We start from the raw sequence: 19,174 nt of genomic DNA, 5'->3' as shown, positions 1-19,174 counted from the left end.
GCCGGCTGACCTCTCTCTGCAGTGTTTTGCAACTCATCTTCTCCATCTAGTGCCGGACATTTTCATCTCCCCCAAGGAAAACACTGTTCCTTAGCATTACTACCCATCCCCCTTGCCCCGGTCTCTGGAAACCCCTCGTCTGCCTTAAGTTCCTCCAGCATGTTCTCTGCAGCACTGTCACCAAAGCCAGAAGGAAAAAACAATCCAAATGTCCATCAGCTGGTGAAGTACATTCACATAGTGGAATATCGTGTGGCCACAGAAAGGAACAAAGTCACGATGCAGCTACAATGTGGATGAACCTTGAAACCCCACGTTGAACAAAAGAAATCAGACAACGCTGTCACACATTTTTATGAAATGTTTAGAACGGGCCAACCCTGGAAACAGAAAGCAGACGAGTGGTTTACTTTTTAAACTTTTTATTGTCTAATTTGAAAAAAAAAAGATAATTTAAATATGGTTCAGTGATTCATCTAGAAACACTGAAATCTCATTAAATTGGGATTATTTACTAAGCACAAACCACACACATTTGCTCACTTATTGTATTGATCTAGTTATCATATGTCACAGCTCCCGGGTTGGCACTCTCAAATAACTCATTTATTTCACCTAACAACACTTTGAGGTGGGGAAGGGAAACAGTTGCAGAGAAATGAAGAAACTTGCTCAAATTACGCAGTAGGGGAGTAGAGATTTGAACTTGAGTCTGCTAATGCCTGCCTCCTCCTGTCTGATGGTTGTGTGGCATTGTCTCAGAACACAGATGTGCCTCACAGGAGTTGGAAATCAGCACAGTGTTATTTCTGGCTCTTTCCTCACAACCTCAGTCTGTCACCTGTCCTTCTGATTGTCCACATGGATAAACTCAGAAGAAGAATCTGAGTGACTTAAATTAAATTGGAGATGCACCCAGTCCCAGGAGCTGACACCATGGGCGGGAAAAATCTTGTGGCACCTGAAGCTGTGGGGAGAACAGGATTGATCACAAAGAAATAGCTGGGCAGGAAAGCAATGGCTGGAGGCTACAGGAAAGGGACATTTTCAATGGGTGGAACAGGGAGGAATAGCGAAGGGTGTAGTCCAGCCACCCCTCAGTGCAAGTCTTGGGTTGGCCATTTTAACAGCTTGACCTTGAGAACTTGCCCAGCCTTTCTACATCCCAGTCTTCTCAAAAGAGCATGATGAGGATGAAAAAAGTCGGATCCTCCTAAACTGAGGAGAGCATTGGTTACAGGAGGCAACAGTGGGAAAGAAATTAATGCCACCTGTTATTCTTTATCAAGCTCAGCTGCTGGCAGGTCCAGGAAAGGTGAACACTGCTGACCCTCCTCCATCCTGTAGCTGACTGCTCCCTCTACACCTCACCCAGGCACAGCCTCCATGCAGAGAGCCAATCGCTCAGCTGTGTCCGAGTTCATCCTCATCGGCTTCTCCACCTTCCCCCACCTCCAGCTGATGTTCTTCCTGCTCTTCCTGCTCATGTACCTCTTCACGCTGCTGGGCAACCTGCTCATCATGGCCACCATCTGGAGCGAGCGCAGCCTCCACACCCCCATGTACCTCTTCCTGTGCGCCCTCTCCATCTCCGAGATCCTCTACACCTTGGCCATCATCCCCCGCATGCTGGCTGACCTGCTGTCCGCCCACCACTCCATCGCCTTTGTCGCCTGCGGCAACCAGATGTTCTTCTCCTTCACATTTGGCTTCACCCACTCCTTCCTGCTCACCGTCATGGGCTATGACCGCTACGTGGCCATCTGCCACCCGCTGCGCTACAACGTGCTCATGAGCCCCCGTGCCTGTGCCTGCCTGGTGGCCTGGTCCTGGGCGGGTGGCTCTGTCATGGGGCTGGTGGTGACAATGGCCATTTTCCATCTCACCTTCTGTGGACCCAACGAGGTCCACCACTTTGCTTGCCACGTCCCACCCCTGTTGAAGCTGGCCTGTGGGGAAGATGTCCCAGTGGTGGCCAAAGGTGTGGGCCTGGTGTGCATCACGGCCCTGCTGGGCTGCTTCCTCCTCATCCTCCTCTCCTACACCTTCATCGTGGCTGCCATCTTGAGGATCTCATCAGCAGAGGGGCGGCACAAGGCCTTCTCCACCTGTGCTTCCCACCTCACAGTGGTGATCGTGCACTATGGCTTTGCCTCTGTCATCTACCTCAAGCCCAAGGGACCGCAGTCCCTGGAAGGAGACACCTTGATGGGCATCACCTACACGGTCCTCACGCCCTTCCTCAGCCCCATCATCTTCAGCCTCAGGAACAAGGAGCTGAAGGTCACCATGAAGAAGACTTTGCTCAGCAAACTCTACCCAGAAAAAATATGATGCTCTGGGAGGAGTCCCTTGGAGTAACTAAATTGGGTTTCCAAATTCCACTGTTAGAGATGATGCTCCACCAACATGAACTAACCTATATTTTTTAGATGTTTTCAGGTTTCTTTGCAAGAAATATCTGAGTGTGTACACCGGGGGTTAATCAACATCAGGTATCTATTTGGGACAGAAGGATATGTGAGGTAATAACACAGAGACAATAATATTTGACTACTTCTATCTGCAACAGGACACTTGATCAGAACCAAACCTCTAACCTGTTTTCCACATGCCAAAATCCAGAGTCATCTAAGATTTCCAGTGGCACAAACCTTCAATGCCATGAGAAGCGGCAGACATCAGCTCCACTTGTACCTGACAGCACCAGGGAGGAGTGACTCAGATTTTTAAGTGTATCAAAAACTATCATCAGTAACACAGAGGAGAGCAAAACACCCTACAGTTCAGCATTGCCCAAATCTGTGCAATATGAGTTAGAAACAGCAACAATCAGATTCAGGGGAAAGAGCTGAGGAAACCTTGATGCTTCAGGTGTGAATCTTGAATACTTACAGATAGAAATGCCTTTGTTGTTGGTTCAAGTAAAAGTGCCCTATTGTGAGATACCGTCCACTGTGCTAGATGGCGACACAGCGCATAGGCCAGCAGGAAACTCTGGGGGACAAGGACAATGAGTTCAGAGCGCAGGATGAAAATTTATTTTATCTCATGGTCAGATGGGCTTAATGCACATCTGTTTCTCCATGAAGAGGGATTACAGGTCGATCCCACTGAAGAGTATTTATAATTTGCTAAAATTAGGATTTTTTTGCATTTAAGTTGAATAGCAGACTACATCATTTGTTCTAAGTATAAATTCAGTCTGTCTCTATCTCTTTAGCAGTAAAGAGAAATCCTGGGATGACATCAAGTGGCAGGAAGCAGGGAACAATTTCAGTCACAATGGGGAATCCAGAGAAGCCTCCTTTGCAGGATGATGTTGCACATCATGCTCTGGCACAGGGTGTCCTCACAGCCTCATGTGGCAACAAACAGAACCACACACATGCTCCATTTTAAAGGGGGAAACTAAAGCTCCAAATCTGCGTGATTCACTCAAGTTCACATGACACGGATGATCCAGGCGTCACGCAGGGTCTTTGTGGACTCCATGTCCTCTCCATTCAGGGCTTTATGCAGTATCTTCCTACAGGAGGTTCTGTGGATCCCAATTCCAGGGAGACTGTCCATTCTCCAAATCAAATACCCCAACATCCTTATTTTATGGCACAGGAGCTCAATAGTGACCCATTTTGTACTGGAGCTTATGTCCTAGGCACACTGAGGAAAATTTTGATGAATTCAGGAGTCATGATTTTAAAATAAGTAAGATCCATCTGGCCCCTGAGCCCAGTGATGTCCTAATGAATAAGGAACCTGGGAAATGGACGGGCACTGGCTGTGAGTTGAGCTCTGGATATCTCGTACCACACAGTGCATCCTTGGGCTGCTAGCTTCATCATTAGATCATCTCATTCGTTCCAGAATCAGCATGGTTGTTGGAACATACAATCAATTCTAAACAAATATTTCTAGGGTGGACTAATTAATTCCCTACTTCATTGAACAAACCATAATATTTGCTTATGTATTTACTGAGAAATCTCATTGCTCTCCAGAGCCATGGGAAAGCATGTTTCAGGCAGACGGATCCAGGTTCAAATCTTGACTCCTGATTAGAACAGACGCTTGGTTATGTCAGTGCCTCATAGATTTGTTCCACATCTGTGTAAACAAAAAGGTGTTCAGAGCAGTGACATTTATGACTGGAAAACACGAGATAAATCATGAATAAAGGGCCATTAAAGAAATGGTGGCTCGTTAATACAATGGAACACAAGGCAACCATTAAACCCACTCCAACTGGATACTTCACCAGAGCCCCTTCCTCTTTGGAAGTCCTGTCAGGTATCAAGGTTTTCTGTACTGCATGTCCATCTTGGTGCTCAGTGAAGCAGGGTTGTGGGATAGCACCTGAAAGGCTATGCATCAGCAGGGGTATCACGGGAGAAGTGGATATCTCCCACCATACTGTGCATCCTTGGGCTGCAAGCTTCATCATTAGATCACCTCGTTCATTCCAGAACCACCTGAGGGTCATGACCAACCCCTCTTTTCCCAAAAGCCCTTTCTCCAGGAACTGACTTTGCTGTTTGGCTCCAAGCATCTGTGAAATGTCCCCATGACTCATCTCCAAGGCAACAGCTGACAGGAAGTGAGATAGATGACACCTTACACTCTCAGAGGCTGAGAAATGCTGACCCGCCGGTAGGGATGAGTACTGCTTAAGTGATAAAGCAAATTGCCCCTGGGTAAATCACCTGTTATCTAGTAGGATCAGTTTTCCATCATTAAATTGGGTTTTAATAATAATATGTACACGTTTTAAGATGGTTCTCAAAACTGAATAGCACCTTCTGTGTAGGGCAGTTGACAGTGTCTGGCATCCATACACCCAATAAATGCCAGTTTCTCAATGTTAACTTAGTAAGTACCAGTGGCCTCTATATCTCAAGACCTATGTTCACTTTGGGGCACAGGGAGGTATCTGTCATTGCTCCTGACCTTAAGTTATTCCCAGGAGGCTTGGTGAAATGACTCACAGAAACATTATGTATTAATATTGCTGTATTGGTCATGGTTCTCCAGAGACCCAGAAACAATAAGATATAGACAGATAGATGTAGGTAGTTGATAGGCAGATAAATATTTACTATAAGAAATGGGTTCATGTAATCATAGATGTTGAAAAGTCTCACGAAAACAAAACTGCACACTGAAGACAGAAAAACAGTGCTGCAGTTCAAATGCCCAAGAGCAGAGACCCGAGAGTGAGCATTCCAACCTGGGTCTCCAGGCCTGAGAACCAGGAGCACCAGATGTCCCTGCTCATGCAGACAGGAGGCGGGAGCATGAATCCAATCTTGATTTTCATGTTCTACTCAGTCCCTCAACAGATTAGGTGATGCCCTTCTAGATTGGGGTGGGCCATCTACTTTTCAGTGTACCAGTTGCAATCGTAATCTCTTCCAGAAATACCCCACAGACACACTAAGAAATTATGTCTAATTAGGCATCCCGACATCCCATGATCCAGTCCAATTGATACATGTAATTAACCATCGAAGGACCAAATTCTGAGAGTACTGACAGAGGCAAGCCTGTTGTGGCCTGAGATGTGTCAGCTAGGTGTTCCCTTATCCAGTGGTTCTCACCCAGGGGCAATTCTACCCCCCATCAGGGGACATTTGCAAGTTCCTGAGTCCTTTTAGGTTACAACTGAGAGAGGTGGAGATGTTCCACACCGTCTCACGGGCCAAAGACAGGGGTGCTGCTTAGTGTCTTACAGCACACAGGATAGCCTCCCCGCAACCCCTCCTGTCCGCAGGACCAAAGATGACCAACCTCACCACACTCACTCAACATTGACAGAGCACCTACTGTGTGCCAGGTACTTTTCTGGACACCACAGGGGATATAACACTGAACCACTTAGACAAGATCCCTAATCTCAGTGCTCACATTTGAGAGGGAAGACAGAGAGGAAGGAAGCAGAACCAGCCCTCGGCATGCCATGCTACACCCCCGAGTCAACCAACTGGGGGATGAAAATCTTAAAAAGTGGCATCTGTACTGAACTCATACAGATTTTTCTTGCCAGTATTCCCCCCAATAATACAGTGCAATGACTATTTACATAGTGTTTGCATTTTATTAGGTATTCTAAGTCATCTAGTGGGGATTTAAAGCCTACAGGTGTATGTGCACAGGTCCTGTACACCACCACACAGTTTTGTGAAGAACTTGAGCATCCTCTGATTTTGCTGTCTGGTGGGAGGGCCTGGAGCCAATCCCTCCACGAGGTAGTCAAGAATCTTGTGGAGAATTAATGCATACAATAAATTGGGACAAAAGTTCTGAGGGAAATTGATGAGTTGCAGGAGCAAATTGTGATGGAGACAGCGACCCAGTGGCCGTCAGGAAGGGCTTCCTGAGGAAGTGACAGTTAGGGTTGACTTAGGGGTGTGCAGGGATAGGCAGGCGTGTCCCAGGTAGAAGGTGGGGTCGGTACAAGGGCTCTGAGGTCCACGTGTGGTTGGTTAGCCACAGCTGGCCAGAGGGACGGGGGGGCTGGGGGCTGAAGAGTGCACATGGAGACCGAGCAGGGGATGACCCTGTGTCCTGGGTGGCCGCATGAGAGTTTGTACCACTTCCTAAGAGGACCATTTAACAATTCCCTTTTAGGGAGACCCCTCTGACTGCTGGGCACAGACACCTTTGTAGCTTGGGGTTGGAATAAGAGGGAGAGTATTCCTGAGGAGGGACTGGAATTCCCTCCTCAGGAAGAGTGGGCCAAGGGAAGGCGGAGCGTTGCCTCTCTGCAGCTGGCTGTGGTCCCCAGAAATTGGCATCTGTGACTCAGGGCTCCGGTTAGCTCAGGGAGGGTGTCCCTGAAAGTCTGCGGCAGCCTGTTTTCATGCTCCTGTGCCCTAATCACCTCTCTGGGCTCTGCCTTGGGGATACCAGTGAATGTGGCACAGAGGAGACCATTAGCAAGGAAGGGCACTCAGTGGGGAATGCAGGCACGGGGGACTTCAGACAGGAGGAGCTGATTAGTGCAAGGAGATGAAGACAGGGCCCCCCTGGGCAGGGGGACTGGCCAGTGGGACTTCTGTAGCCTCCGTGGGTTGGGGGTCATCATTCCAAGACTCTATTTGTATTTACACAGACTTTGCCATTTATCCCTATTTTCTGTCACCAGGTAAACTAATGGTGACTTCTATTTTTCAGTCTTTGAAAGGAAAAAAAAAAGCAGGTGATCTTTACCCCTTTGGAAGGCAATGAGGCAATCACCTCAAGTACTCAACTGAAGGGGTCACCCAAAATTCAGCACATGAGGTAAATATGATTTTTAAGGTCTTTGGGATTGAACCCAGGGCCTCAGAAATGCCAGGTAAGTGCCCCACCACTGAGCTACATCCCCAACCAAAGATAAATAATATTTAATGCAATACTTTTTTCATTCAAAATTGATATTTTAAAATTATACATATTTTGGGGTACAGTGTGATAATTTGATATATGTTAAATCAAAAGGAATTTCAAAAACCCCACAATAAAGCATTATATCAGCATTTAAATAGACCAGTTGACATACTGCTCTTATAGGACCCTGTCTCCCTCACGACACTCTGACCCAGGGTCTAGAACTTGCTACTTATAAAAAGTAACATATAATCACTGAGTCCAATCTTTTTGATTGTTTCAAATGTATATAACAACTAATACTAAGTAAAGGAGTAAAAATAAGGTTTGTTTTAATTTCAGAAGGCATTAACATTGGTCCAAACTATAGGAAGTTGGCTTTTTCTCTGAAACCATGGGAACCCCAGTGCTGGTTCTGGGGTTAATCAGAAGCCAGCTTTGTCTTCAGCTTTCAGTCACACAGTGTGGTTCTCACCCATCCCCCAGGACGTTCCAAGCTGTCTGCGGAACCATGACCCACTGCAGAGCACCGGCTGTCCCCGGGACTCACCCGCACCTTCCCTCCTGTGCGGCAACTGTGAGGGGCGAGGGGGGGCATTCACCATGTGGGACTTCACATTTCATAGGGAAGGTGAAAGGTGTCCCCAGGTATTGCTGCTTACCTACCCCAGGACTTCTAATGTAACCCAAGAACCTGGCTTTAGAAGGGATCAGGAATTTTTTTTAGGCAAACAGCTCAATACAGGTTGAACTTCTGTCAACATCCAAAATGTGAAAAATGCTCCCAAGTCCAAAACTTTGGAGCATGGTGCCGTAACTGGAAAATTCCACGTGTGACTTCCATAATGGGTCACAGCCAAACTGCAGGTGACTAAAAACACTGCAGGTAATTCCTTTCAGGACATGTGTATGTGGTGTGTACGAAACATACATGATTTCATGTTGAGGCCCGTGTTCTATCCCCAGGATATCTCAATGTGTATATGCACATATTTCAAGATCTGAAAAAAAAATTCTGAAATCTGAAATACTTCTAATCCCAGGCACTTTGGATAGTCTATACTCAATTTGTATTTAAACATGATGACCTTTTCCATATCAATTCAGCTACTAAAAAATAACAAAACAGAAACATGGTGTTCAGTTTGACCAAACTCTTAAGGGGTCTCCCTAATTCTCCCCCATTAGGTATTTCTTCCTAACCTCATGATAAGAACGCATTTCTTCATCCTAGACTCATTTCCTTGGTGTTAGCCAGAGTTCATCTCTTGTTTCCAATCCAACTCTCCTTCCTCCCTGGCCTCCCTCCTCCTACCCCTTGAAAAGTGGGTGCTTCTGATCCCTGTTCTTCAACTCAAAGAATAAGTTCCTGGCCTTTCAGCTCCACAGGTGGGACTTTAGCGACTGACTTAATCCCTTTGTACTTCAGTTTCTTCATCTTCAAAATAGAACTACTGATTCTATTTTCCTCTTAAAGTAAAAGAACACATATGCTAAACTCTTAAGATCTATCATTACTCATTGGAAAATGCAAATCAAAACCCTAGTAAAGCTGGTTGGGTTTCTCAGTGGTAGAGCACTTGCCTAGTATGTGAAAGGTCCTGAGTTCAATCACCTGAAAAATCAAATTAAATTAAATACCAATAAGATACCACTAGGATGACTATTGTGAAAAAGAAAGGAATTAAAGTTATTGGTGAGAATGTGAAGCAATCAGAACACTGTTGGTGGGGATCTAAAACGAGCAGTCTCTTTGGAAGACACTGTGGCAGTTCCTCAAATGACTAAACAAGGAGTTACTGTATGGTCCATCAATTACACTCTTAGGTATATAGCAAAAGATATGAAGACATATGCTCATGCAAAAATTTGTACATTATTATTTAGAGCAGCATAATTCATAATAGACAAAAGAGAGAGACAAAGCAAATGACTATTGATTGCTGAGCTGATAACAAGAATGTGGTCTAGCCAATCAGTGGAATAGCATACAACCACAAAAAGGAATGAAGCACTGATCCATCATACAACACGGATGAACCCTGAAAACATGCTGAGTGAAAGAACGCAAACACCGGAAGACATGCATCGTATGATTCCACCTCTATGAAATGTCCACAAGAGGGAGATCCAAAGAGAGAGTATATTAGTGGTTCTCAGGGCCTGGGGGAAATAGGAGCAATGATTGGAGGGATCATGGATTCCTTTTGCACATGATGAAAATGTCCAAAATTGGCTGTGCTGATGACTACACAAAACTTCAAACAATAAATTATACGGTATATGAGTCATATCTCATTAAAGGTGCCAAAAAGATGGAACCTACATGATCAATGCTGAAAAGCTCGGGAGCAACGGCCGGCATAACCATTAACATGAAAGGAAGGAGAGAGGGGGGAGGAGAAGGGAGGAGAGGAGGGAGATGGAAGGGTGAACTGCTCACAAGCAGTCCCTGAAGAGGGCCAGCTCTTCAAGAGTTCTGGGGAAGGAGTTTGCTGAGCAAGGTCTTCTTCATGGTGACCTTCAGCTCCTTGTTCCTGAGGCTGAAGATGATGGGGCTGAGGAAGGGCGTGAGGACCGTGTAGGTGATGCCCATCAAGGTGTCTCCTTCCAGGGACTGCGGTCCCTTGGGCTTGAGGTAGATGACAGAGGCAAAGCCATAGTGCACGATCACCACTGTGAGGTGGGAAGCACAGGTGGAGAAGGCCTTGTGCCGCCCCTCTGCTGATGAGATCCTCAAGATGGCAGCCACGATGAAGGTGTAGGAGAGGAGGATGAGGAGGAAGCAGCCCAGCAGGGCCGTGATGCACACCAGGCCCACACCTTTGGCCACCACTGGGACATCTTCCCCACAGGCCAGCTTCAACAGGGGTGGGACGTGGCAGAAGAAATGTTGGACCTCGTTGGGTCCACAGAAGGTGAGATGGAAAATGGCCATTGTCACCACCAGCCCCATGACAGAGCCACCCGCCCAGGACCAGGCCACCAGGCAGGCACAGGCACGGGGGCTCATGAGCACGTTGTAGCGCAGCGGGTGGCAGATGGCCACGTAGCGGTCATAGCCCATGACGGTGAGCAGGAAGGAGTGGGTGAAGCCAAATGTGAAGGAGAAGAACATCTGGTTGCCGCAGGCGACAAAGGCGATGGAGTGGTGGGCGGACAGCAGGTCAGCCAGCATGCGGGGGATGATGGCCAAGGTGTAGAGGATCTCGGAGATGGAGAGGGCGCACAGGAAGAGGTACATGGGGGTGTGGAGGCTGCGCTCGCTCCAGATGGTGGCCATGATGAGCAGGTTGCCCAGCAGCGTGAAGAGGTACATGAGCAGGAAGAGCAGGAAGAACATCAGCTGGAGGTGGGGGAAGGTGGAGAAGCCGATGAGGATGAACTCGGACACGAGGGTATGGTTTAGTCCCAGCATGGCAGTCACACTTGACAGAGGAGACAGGAAAGAAGCCTCAGTGTTTGGAGCACTGAGTCATCTGCGAGTTCTTCCTGGAAGGACCCCTGAGGTGCTCCTTCACCTGTCCAGTCATTGTCGGTCCAGATGTGAAAAGACTGTTATACAACTGTCCCATGTGTTAACAAGATTGGTTCTGAAATGCCCCATATGTCAACATCCACAAATAACCAGGTCCCTTATAGGAAAGGGCTGCGTGAACCTGTGTATTTCCTCTCGTAGCTTTAAATCATTTCTAGATGACTTAGAATATGCAACACAACACCCATGCTCTTCAATACAACACCCACGCTCTTCAATACAACACCCACGTTATTCAATACAACACCCATGCTATGGAAATAATTGTTATACCGGATTGCGTAGAGAAAATGACAAGAGGAAAATCTGTGCATGTTCAATACCGATACAAGAATCAAAGGCCCATCTACATTTTTGATCCCTGGATGTGGAACAGATGGACACAGGGAGCTGGCTGGAATAAGGTGCTGAGTTTAAACAAGATAATGCATCCTAAGTGCATGACACCTAGCAGAAACTCAGGGAATAGTGATACTGGTAATAGTTATTACTGCTATTTTAAATCCTAAAGATAGGATCTCAGAATATCTATCCAGCCACAACCAGCTTGAGTCCTCATTTCAGAGATGAGGGCCCTTTAGATGGATCCTGAATGTTTGTGATTTTAGTCTTCTCTTCCCTAAAATGAAGATAACAATCTCAAATGGATAGGGTTGTTATCAAGATTAAATAAGATTGTGCTCATAATGTACCTACCAAACGGCTTGGTGTAAGTACTTAAGAAACTGAGGACAGGCCTAGATGGCCACACGCAGATTCTTCTAAACCATAGCAACCTACAGGTATATCTTTTCATTGGTGAGTTTAATCCATTTGCCTTTTTGGTAATTACTCTTGATTTGGAATCAAACTGGTATCTTACTTAATATTCCAGTTATTATAAGTAATATATATGTACAATTATATGTGTATGTTTATTCTTTATTAAGTACATATAAACACACAAATAAGCACACACTTGTTTTTACCACACCAAAGAACAAATACTATTTAAGAACATGGAATTTCCCCTATAAAAAGCCTTGTGTTAGGACATGAGGAAAGTCTAGATAAATTCTCAAATACCAGTCTCAGGAAGACAGATTCTCTGACCATTCTGCAGTAAAGGAATTAATAATAGGTATATGAATAATTTCTCATGTTTGGAACAAAAATATCAACTTGAATTCTGTGATGTTGCATAGTAATATATTCTTCAACCATCTCTGGCCTAGAAGGAGAATTAAGAAATACTTTGTACTAGGGTTGGGTTTGTAGCTCAGCGGTGGATAGGCCCTGCATGTGTGAGGGCCTGGGTTTCACCCCAATGACAACAGGAATCAAAAGAAATTCCAAGAACTAAATGATAACAAAAAATACAAAAAAAATAAAAAAGAATTAAATGATAATGAAAAGTTGATTAACAACTAAGTGAAATTGATTGTATCCTGAAACATAACAATGACAATATAGAAAAATTGGCAATATTTAAGTAAGATGTGTTTTCATAAAAGTATTGTACCACTGTTGACCTCCAGGTGAGTCTACAAAAAGTGAAAAAAGTATCATTTCAATAGCAGCAAAATCAAACAAATATCTAGGAATTAATTTAGCCCAGAACACAAAAGACCTCCATGGAGATCAATTGAACCTCTCATGAATAGAAAACATGGAAGAAGAGTTTTTTAAAAACTAGATGACATTTGAATTCAATAGTAGAAAAATATCAGTTCTTCCCCAAGGTTAATCTACACATTCAAAGAAGACCTATCAAAAAATTCAGATGGATTTTTTTTTTAGAAAGACGACATGGTTATTACAAAACTTTCATGACAGAATAAAGATCATGAAAAAATTATGTCATTCTTGAGAATGACGAGGGAAGAGGGGAGGAGGAAATCACATTACCAGATATTATGATGGTCTAGAAAGCCATGGAAATAAAGCTCTGGGGGACTAGTGAAGGACAAACAGACCCATGGGTCAGAATGGAGACTCAGGCACGGAGCACTCTGGGGGACTAGTGAAGGACAAACGGGTCTGTTTGTCCTTCACTAGTCCCCCAGAGCTTTATTGGTCTGTGTGACAGCACAGACCAAAAGGCAAAGGATGGGTTGTTGACAGGATGCTGTTGATAAAAGCATCTTTCAATGGAGACAAAAGCAGACCTGGACTCTCCATGATAACACATTCGAATAAAGACCCAATTCAATGGGGGGCTCAGTGGTGGAGCACTCGCCTGGCATGTATGAGACACTGGGTTCTATTCTCAATGCCACATATAAATAAATAAAGGTCCATTGACAACTAAAAAATATTTTTAAAAAAGAACCAATTAATGGCCAAGCCAAGGAAGATGCAAACATAGTTAACAAAAGAAATGCTGGATGATCTTTATGATCAAAGAATAGGAGAAGACTTCTTTGAAAAGCAAAACAAAACAAAACATAAGAGAAATAAAACCATCAATTTTGTTACACTGACATCATGTATCCAATCACAGACAGCCCTGTGGATAAAGTGAACAGAAGACAGACTGCAAGAAGATATCTGCAGCATTAAAAACAGACAGGAGATTAATATCTAGAGTCTACAAGGCACATCCACAAACCAAAAAGAAAACAGACTGGAACCATGGTAAAAAATAGACAAAGGATAAATAGGCAATTTGCAGAAGAGGAGACCCAATAGGCTAAGGGCAACTAAGACATCTGAAGCTCACCAGCCACTAGAGAAGAACAACTTAAACCAGTAAAGTGAGAAAACAAAAAGACAGAAGGTTCTCAACACACAGTAGTAGTAAGGTTTTGAGGAGATGGGAATGCTAATTTTATCATAACACACTATATATATGTCAAATTCTCATGCTCTACCACATAACCATGTATAAATATTGTTTGTCAATTAAAAAAATAAAGATAGATAGGATGCAGCTATTCCAGTAGGTACCTGGCTGCTCATGTCCAAATTAGGAGAACACTTACCCAAAGTCCCAGAAATTACTCCTGGATCTCCACCTGAAGGACCTTCTTTCTCTCAGGTGAGGGGGTGTGATTGAGGACGTTCACTGTAGCATCATCTGGGATGGCAAGAAAGTCAGGACAGTCTGAGTGATCCCCACTAACTGGAGAAGTGAGGAGTCAAACCAGGGTGAGTGCACACGGTGAAGATCTAGGCAGCCTTAGGAAGCACAACCCTGACGGGGACACAGCAACAGGGATGACTCCAAACAGTTCTGGGAGAACAAGACTGATATCTCCAACAAAGAGGAATGGGCCACAGCTTAAGTACGCATGTGAAATGTACACATTTTATGAGAATTCATACAAATAGAAGGATACTCTTCTTTTTAATAGTAAATGGATCTTTTATTTATTTATTTATTTGTATGTGGTGTTGAGGATTGACCCCAGGGCCTCACACATGCCAGTCAAGTGTCCTACCACTGAGCCACAACTCCAGCCCCAAGGATACTCTTTGATCAAATTGGAATGAGCACCTGAGGGGGACAGGAGTGACACATGATGATATATAAATAAGACTGTCAAGTTGGGCAGATCAACCTGGATAGTATATCATCTGCTAAGGAGTTCAAGGAACTCAAAATCTACAGTTTAAGTTTGAAGAAAATTTGTGAACATACATTTTTAACACACACACATATATATATATATATATATATATATATATATATATATATATATATATATATATATCATTGATGAACTCAAGCTACTCTTGAGAACAGATTTTCAGTACTTAACTTGGGACAAAGTTCATTTCAGTATCACAGACTTGCCCTCAACCCTGCCTGCTAGCTGGTTGCTTGGTGTTCTTTTAGCACCAAGGTCAGTGCAGTGCTAGGCAGACTCAGAATCCCACCCCCAAAAATGGACGATTTGGCTTGATTCAGGGGACGGTCATCTCACACATGAAATAAGCACTAGTGAGCTAGAGAGAACCAGCCAGAGGGACCAATGACTGGAACACATCTGTCACCTCTGTCTTCCTCATTTCTCTCTCCACCTCATTGTGCCTGCCCATCTCACCTCCTCTGTCTGCCAGTGACAATTTCCTCTGGTTGAGGGGTCATGGAGACCCGTGGCTCAAATCACAGATTCTCACTGTGTTGGGATAACCAGAGACCTGCCCTCATGGGTTCCCTGTGTGGGTGACATGCCGAGCGTTCCACGCCACCTTCTCAAGTCTTGCTAGCGGCAAGACTATCATTGCCATCACCTATCGTCACTGCTATTATCCACCAGTCATCACTGCTGGTGGTTCTCGGTGGAGCAGGTTGTCACTCATCCTCACCCACATCGGCCCCATGGCAGTCCAGGGCTTCTACTCTTTCCAGGCTAATGTCCCCTCTAATACTGAATGTCCTCTGCCCTCGGCAGGCTCCAGGGGTCTTGCTCCTCAATGCACGTTACTGAAGTCACACAAAGGGCTTTCTCAGCTCCCTCTCCCCTGGCAGGTGCTCCCTTCTCTCCTTTCCCAGAACAATCCCTTTGTGAGACTTTCCAACCCTTCTCAAAGTTCCTGCAGGAACCTGGATCTCTGGGAGGAGAAGGGCCAGAGTTCCCCTCAGCTGCAGTCTCCCAGGCAGAGCCCCAAGCTGGAGCACACGCAGGCTGGCTCCCAGATCCTGTACCAGAGCCCTCTCCTCTTGAGGGGATGCTGTTCAGCCTCTGCAGCTCTCTCTGCTTGTGCATCTGTGCCATAGAGGGTGTATACAGGGGCAAAGATGGCAGAGCTCAGCAGTGACACAGAATTACTCTGGTGTGAAATACACACTGTAAGTGACACCCATGAAACCTCTCAGTCAGGAACGGAGATGGTGTCACTCATTCCACATAAACCTACTGATCACTTATCAGATGCTCATCTGAGATTGGGTTAATCTAGGAACACAGCACTCCATGCCCAAGGAATTTGTGCTGGTTAAACACTGTCCCTTCAAATTCATATCTACCCCAGAGTGTGACCTTATTTGGACACAGGGTCTTTGCAGATTTAATCGAGGGAAGACCTCAAGATGAGATCATCCTAAAGTAGGGTGGCTTTAACTCCAGTGACTGGTGTCCCCATAAGGAAGAGAGGGGGGAGAGAGGGGGGGGAGAGGGGGAGAGAGAGAGAGGGAGAGGGGGAGGGGGGGGGAGAGAGAGAGAGAGAGAGAGAGAGAGAGAGAGAGAGAGAGAGAGAGAGAGAGAGAGAGAGAGAGAAGGCTGTGTGAAGATGGAGGCAGACAGAGACTGGAGAGATGCAGCCACCAGAAGCTGAATGAGGCAAGGAAGGACTTCCCTGAGTCTTCAGAGGGAGCATGGCCCTACTGACACCCTGATCTCAGACTTTTGTCCTCCAGAACTGTGAGAGCTAATTTTTCTTATTTCAAGCCACCAGACTTGGGGAAATTTGTAAAGGCAGCTACAAGAATCTAATATAAGTTTTATAGGCCAGGCTATATGGGCAATGACCAAACAGACGCCATTTTACCTGGGACTCCATATCATGTAAGAAATGCTTCTCCCACGGGAAAGCCCCACCTCTGTACCCATTAACAGTTACCTAGCACAGCATACATGGCAACGAAAAATGGCAATTCTTATGCAATGTAAAATTGTTCTCTTTGGTTTCCATGTTTCTTGGGCAATGTACCTTGACAGAGATTGATTATGTAGATGTTATAACCGTTCTCTAACTTGAATCCAACTAGGGTCATTTTGACCCACTTCCCTTCTGCTTGCTTGCTGCTATGCCAACCTGGAAAGTCCTGTGGGAAATATCAGTGTACCCACTGCGTTGTCTCGCTAACTGCCCAGTTCAGCTTCTGTACCTGCTTGCTTGCAGCTATGTCAACCCGGATGTGGTCTTTGCCTTTAAATGTCCTAAAATGCTCAGACTTGGGGGTGTTCCTTGTAGAGAAAGTTGTGGGTCCTGCTGGGAGCAGTTGCCAGCCACCTGGCTAAATAAAGACTCTTCAATTTGGACAAAACTGGGACTTGCTGTGTTTTCTGAGTGACCTGCCCCACAACAATAAGCATACCCACAACTACACGTACAGGCACATACCATGCATGCAGAAGCTACATACATGATGCAGAAACAATATGGGGCTATACATTTTTGCCCTTCTGTCTCAGAAATGTCTCCCTATAATTCAGCACAACGGACACCCCCTGTCCCAGAACAGACCTGAAGACCAGAACAAATTTAGGAAGGGAGCAGCTGTGGGCAATAGAACCCCTACCTCACATTAGCCCACTCTCCTCACCTGTCCCCAAGTCAGGGCCTACCTCTGCTCCAGTGTTCTCTGATCTTACATCTTCAGCCTTCAGCACCCACAGGACTTGCTAACGCATCCCAGAAAGTGGTCCTGGAACAGGGTTCCACTTACCTTCCTTGGAGACCTCTGGGGAGGCCCTGCAGCCCAGCCTGGGGTGGCCATGGTGGGAGGGACCGGAGGTTTATCTCTGTAGATGTCTTCCCCTGTGGCAGGTTCCCAGAGGCCTCCCCATGGAGCCTGTCTGGGGATGAAGATTTCACCAGTCTCATGGAGGATGGATGTCCATGGAGGGTGGATGGAGACCCGTCCTCTCTCTCTCCCTCCCTAGCTGTATAATCTTATTTACTTCCCTGCCTTTATTCTTCCCCTCCCTTTTTTCTCCCCTCCCTCCTTCTGCCTGGGAACCCCCTCCTCCCACCACTCTCACACTGTCTCAGTCCCTTTCTTCCTTTAGGTCTCATTTTGTAGAACTTTCCTCCCAGAAGGTCTCATCAGCAGTCACCCAGCCCCTACCAGGGAGCAGACTGGGCTGGGCTGCTCAAAGGCTAAGCTTCTGGGAAACGCAGCAGATGCCAGGATGGTGACTTCTCTCAACAGGTTTTGGCAAAGGTGTCTGGAGAGTAAAGGATGTCTGGTTCTCAGATCCTCTATTATTCCCTCTTAGAAAAAAGACACAATTCTTCCATTAACTTTCTTGTGTTCATTATATTGTAACTAGTATCTCTGAGTATATTTAGGTATTTTCAATCTTCCACGTTCAAAGCTTTGAAAATCTTTATCAATCTTGCTATGTAGTAACCAGTTTCTACTTGCAATGAGTGAGAATGTCAATTTCAATGCCATTACATCAGACCATTATACCAGGCCAATATACCAAGAATCATTTCACAAATTTTTAAAGTCCTCATCGCTATGTTAATTTATATGTCTTTGATCATTATCTAAAATAAGTCTTTTCTTGAAAGGCTTTACCACTTTATTATGTTAATAAGGAAGCTGAAGCTTAATAAGAACAGTGAATAGACCAAAGCAGTGGAAAAAATGGCTAAAATTTATTCCTAGAAATAACTGCTCCTTGCTGATCATGGTGGTGCATGCCTGTAGTCCCAGTGGCTCTGAGGCTGAGGCAGCAGTATAGCAGGTTAAAAACGAGCCTCAGCAACTTAGCGAAGCTGTGTGCAATCTAGTGAGACCCTGTCTCAAAAAATAAAAGGGCTGATGATGTGGCTTAGTGGTTAGGCACCCTTGTTCAATAGCTGGTACCCCCCCCCCAAAAAAAAAGAAAAGTAATTGCTTCAGTGAAATATAGTGAAGAATAAAAGCAAAATGAAGATATTTGCAGGAAAACAAAGATTTAGGAGGTTACCTACCACTAACCAAAAATCCAAAAGATGTATTTGAAGGAGGAAAAAACCCTGGAAGTATATAGTGAACCATATATAATGTTAACGTTAAGAAAAAAATTTAAATGGTAAAAATGTAGGTAAATTCAGTCAATTATTTCATGTAAAGAAAAAAATGTCTAGTAATATCTATAAAGCACAAAATGGAAATATTAGATAACACTGTATATAATATTATATATGTATTATATATATATATATATATATATATGGAGAGAGAGAGAGAGAGAGAGAGAGAGAGAGAGAGAGAGACTGTATATAAGAAACTAAAACTTTATACAATCCATATATTGTTTTGGTTTGGTCAGGAGTCAACCTACCATTTATTCACAGATGGCACAATTGTCTATATAGAAAATCCTGCTAGGTGTGGTGGCACATGCCTGTAATCCTAGTGACTGGGGAGGCTGAGACAGGAAGATTCCAATGTCAAAGCCAGTCTCAGCAACTTAGTGAGATCCTGTCTCAAAAATAAAAAAAACAAGGGGCTGGGGTTGTGGCTCAGTGTTAGAGCGCCTGCCTGGCATGTGTGATGCATTGGGTTGGATTCTCAGCACCACATATAAATAAATAAATAAAATCAAAACATTCATCAGCAAA

General features: G+C 44.9%; 2 protein-coding genes and 1 long non-coding RNA gene across 3 annotated transcripts in view; 1 reads left to right on the top strand and 2 right to left on the bottom strand.

Annotated features, from left to right (window-relative positions):
- The window catches only part of LOC144374978 (uncharacterized), a 100,675-nt gene that overhangs the window by 60,211 nt on the left and 21,290 nt on the right, over window positions 1–19,174 (bottom strand). The gene's annotated exons all lie outside the window — the stretch shown is intronic.
- Window positions 1,387–2,334, top strand: LOC144374977 (olfactory receptor 10H1). Its single transcript, XM_078037719.1, has one exon. It carries the CDS (start codon window positions 1,387–1,389, stop codon window positions 2,332–2,334), a length of 948 nt encoding a protein of 315 aa, XP_077893845.1.
- On the bottom strand, window positions 9,229–14,553 carry LOC144374976 (olfactory receptor 10H5). The gene has a single exon (XM_078037718.1). The coding sequence runs from the start codon at window positions 10,784–10,786 to the stop codon at window positions 9,839–9,841; it is 948 nt and encodes a 315-aa protein (XP_077893844.1). The 5' UTR covers window positions 10,787–14,553; the 3' UTR covers window positions 9,229–9,838.

This window comes from Ictidomys tridecemlineatus, chromosome 2, assembly GCF_052094955.1.
Source record: "Ictidomys tridecemlineatus isolate mIctTri1 chromosome 2, mIctTri1.hap1, whole genome shotgun sequence".
Classification (NCBI taxonomy): Eukaryota; Metazoa; Chordata; class Mammalia; order Rodentia; family Sciuridae; genus Ictidomys; species Ictidomys tridecemlineatus.
Note: the sequence above shows the minus strand (reverse complement) of the source record. Positions and strands in the feature narration are given on the sequence as shown.